The sequence below is a fragment of the Dryas octopetala genome, chromosome 2, assembly GCF_963921425.1.
Source record: "Dryas octopetala chromosome 2, drDryOcto1.1, whole genome shotgun sequence".
Taxonomy (NCBI): domain Eukaryota; kingdom Viridiplantae; phylum Streptophyta; class Magnoliopsida; order Rosales; family Rosaceae; genus Dryas; species Dryas octopetala.
This window is the reverse complement of record NC_141367.1, coordinates 326,763-330,242: the sequence shown is the minus strand read 5'-3', so window position 1 is coordinate 330,242 and position 3,480 is coordinate 326,763. Positions and strand designations below refer to the sequence as shown.

At 44.2% G+C, this 3,480-nt stretch overlaps 1 protein-coding gene across 1 annotated transcript; it reads right to left on the bottom strand.

Annotated features, from left to right (window-relative positions):
- Nucleotides 1-2,068: 2,068 nt before the first annotated feature.
- Nucleotides 2,069-2,458, bottom strand: LOC147292298 (uncharacterized). Its single transcript, XM_086234593.1, has one exon. It carries the CDS (start codon nucleotides 2,456-2,458, stop codon nucleotides 2,069-2,071), a length of 390 nt encoding a protein of 129 aa, XP_086090719.1.
- Nucleotides 2,459-3,480: the final 1,022 nt, after the last annotated feature.

Sequence of the window (3,480 nt, the reverse complement as noted above, 5' to 3'; positions counted from 1 at the left end):
TCCAAATTTATTTCCTTAACCTCAGATCCTCATCAATTCATTCTCATGATCCAAATCCTACCTTTAGTCTTCCTAACATAAAGCAACAAACACACAAAACAGATCATTCAATAACAGTACTCTACATTACAATCCAATAAGCATCATTCACAGTTCCACTGCTCGGATACCAAATCCGGCAGCATAACGGCATCGGGAATGAGATTTCCCGAGCTCGTGTACCTGTTAGGACCAGACAACCAACTTCAATATATACAGAAATTTCACAGAATTCTCCAAACAACCTTCGAGGGTTTCCTAGAAGTTCAATTTGGGCAAAAAGAGACAAATAACCGCTGACCCGCCGCCACAAGTGGCGGAGGCAGTGGTGGCAGCGGCGACCGATCCTAAAACAAATTGGTTTTTCAACTAAAATCAACCCCAATCAATCTAGGCACTTCAATTGGACCAAAAACAACTCAGAATTCATTCAAATATGCTCAATTCAAGGTAAACCCGAAATGGGTACAATCCTTAAAATTTCAATCTCCAAATTCTCAAAATTGACACGCAAGAACAAGGGGGAAAGAAAGCCCATACCTGGAGGATCATTTTCCAAAACTGGACCGACGGCCAAAAGTTGCCGGAAATGGCCGAAATCGGCAGTGGAAGCCGGCGGACTTCTCAGCCACGATCCGCCGTCGCGAGAGGTTGTCGGAGCAAGGAGGTGGCACGACATGACTCGCCGTGGACTGGGGAAGAAGAACCAAGTGATCGCCGCCCTCGAACTCGCCGGAAAAGTCGCGTCGTCGTCGGAGAACTTCGTTCAAAAATCGCACCGTTGCGCCGCCGTTGCGGCTGGGTTGGCTGATCGGACCTCACTGTGAGGTCGGCGGCGTGGAGACGAGTCCAACGCCGGTCGGCTCGCTGATGTCCGACACCGGACGACCGAGGAACGATGAGAGAGAGAGGTCGTGGGGAGAGAGAAAACCGGGGAGAGAGAGAGAGAGAGAGAGAGAGAGAGAGAGATGCGTGAGAGAGGAGAGAGAGAGAGTCCCCCTAAAAATCTGATTTTTTGGGTTTTAAAACCTACTTTCGTAAAAATTACAAGTTTGCCACTCACTTCATATGTCCGTATCTTTCAAACCGTAACTCGAATCGACACGTGCTACGTGTCTGTGAACTCGTGGACTCGAGACCTTCCCATCAAGCCTAAAGTCAAATTCAGAAACCCACTAATTTTAAAAGTCAACTTTGGGTCAAGCCCAATTTTAAAACAAAAATTTAAAATTTAAATTCAAAACCTTTTATTTCTCAAATAAATTCCCAAAATATATATAAAAAAAAAATTCTTTGGAACAAAATACGAAGTCTCACACTTTAATCCCCCACTACGCCTTTAATTGACCAATACGAATAAAAATAAAAATTTTAATTTCTAATGAAATTTTGGTCGGGTCGTTACAATTTAAGTATGGCGATTTGTCCCAACGTGATCTTCTTTGGAATGGCAACGGGGAGCCGAGCCGACCCGAATGCATGTCTTTATGTGTATACATAAAGTCCATGTGTGATCGGATCGGACATGGAGTTCCTAACCGAGCCGATCCAGTAGGTAGTGATCCCTCCGAGTCGTAGCTGGTTGTCGCTAGAACCCGAAAGGATGTTCCCTCGGCGCCGAGCCGAGCCGAACCGGGATGACCATGGAAAGATGAACACTCAATCTTTTGGAAGACCCTCGGTTCGGGTCAGACCGGACACGGAGGGCTCGCCGCGGCGATCTGGTCTGAGCTAACAGAGGAAGTGCCGAGCTGCGTGATGATGTGGAGGTCGAAGTTTGACTACTGAGAAGTCAAACACTGAAGCTGGGTTTGACCGGCCACGTGTCCAGCCATGATTGGCTGTTGGATCGGTGTGGGTTTATCCACAAACATGACCCTCTCTTATAGCTTGAATTCCAATTTTTGGAATTTGATCGTGCCTCACTACGAGAGTCCTCATTCTTCTCTCTTTTAAAATTCAGCTGCACCTGCAATGCTTCTTCAACTCCAACCTCAGACTTTTCACTCAATTTTTCCTTTTCCTTCGATCATTGCTCATAAGCTTGCAAAGAACCCATTAAATCATCAACAGACATGCCCTTTAAATAATGTGACTCTTCCATGGCAGTCACTTTTCCTTCAAATTGATCTGTAACTGTCCGAAGAATTTTTTCCACAACCTGGGTTTCTTTAATATCCTCACCAATGGTCTTCATCTGATTAAAAATGTGCAAGGTGCGTGAGAAATAATCTGAGATGGTTTCCTTCTTCTCCATTTGAAGAAGCTCGAACTGTCGTCGTAATGTCTGCCACCAAACCTTTTTCACTTTATCTCTCCCCACATAGCCCTTAATCAGCCCATCCCATACCTCTTTTGATGTAGTGGCATGGGCAACTTTCTCATAGACCACGGAGTCGATTGCACCAAAAATATACATCAAAGCTATGCTATCTTTCTTTCAATTTTGAAGCAACTCCTCTCTCTGATTCTATGCAAGCGTCGCTTGATCTCCTGGGTTTGTGAACCCATTCAACACAACTTCTGTGTAGGGGTCGGCAATGGGCCGGGGGCTGGACTCGGGCTTGAATTATAGGAGCCCAATAGGGCTTTCGAGCCGAGCCAGGCCGGGCTAGGCTTGGGCTTTAATACACAAGCCCAAGGCCCGCCCATCGGGCTTTGGCTTGCGGGCTTGGAGGGCCGGATCGGGCTAGGCCCGAACGGGTGGCCCAGAATGGGCCCAAAGCTTGTTTAGACACATATATATCTTCAATAAAAAAAATATATGATTTTTGCTATGTTGTGATTTGAACATGAGGCCTCACATAACAAACTTCAACTCTCAACCAACTGAACTGACTAGTTTATTTGTCAAGTTTGTGAATCATAACATATTTAATAGCTCTTTCGTTTGTTTACTTCAATAAATTATTAATATGTTTATTAAGTTATTATATAATATTATTATGTTAGTAATAGTGTAATGCCATAAATAATAAACTTTTAAAATTATATACAAGAGTAAATTGCACCGTTGGTCCAGTTATTTTCACTTTTTTCCCAACTTAGTCCACGATCTTTTTTTTGTATCATTTTAATCCACTTTCTTTTCAAATTGCGCCTAATTAGTCCATTCCGTCTATTATTTGCTAACTGCCGTCAAATGCCCACACGTGACCAACATGTGAGGCCCATAATGGTCTTTTCCTCCCAGATATATAGTATCCCTAACCTTTAACCTAATTTCATCACGCCATTTGCATAATTTCCACCCGCCAAATGAAGTTGATGCTTCCATCCTCTTTCTTCTATTCAACCCAGTAGATAGGGCTACCAAAACCTCAAAATCTCTCCACTTCTTTGTCCTTCGTTATGTCATCCTACTCGACATCATCAACTCACAGCGCCCATGCACCAGGTAGGTATTGCGATTGCGGAAGGCTTGCCGTTGTGAGGACGAGT

Excerpts from the sequence above, each read along its gene's own strand:
- LOC147292298 (XM_086234593.1), bottom strand. The coding sequence starts at position 2,458 with ATGTATATTTTTGGTGCAATCGACTCCGTGGTCTATGAGAAAGTTGCC.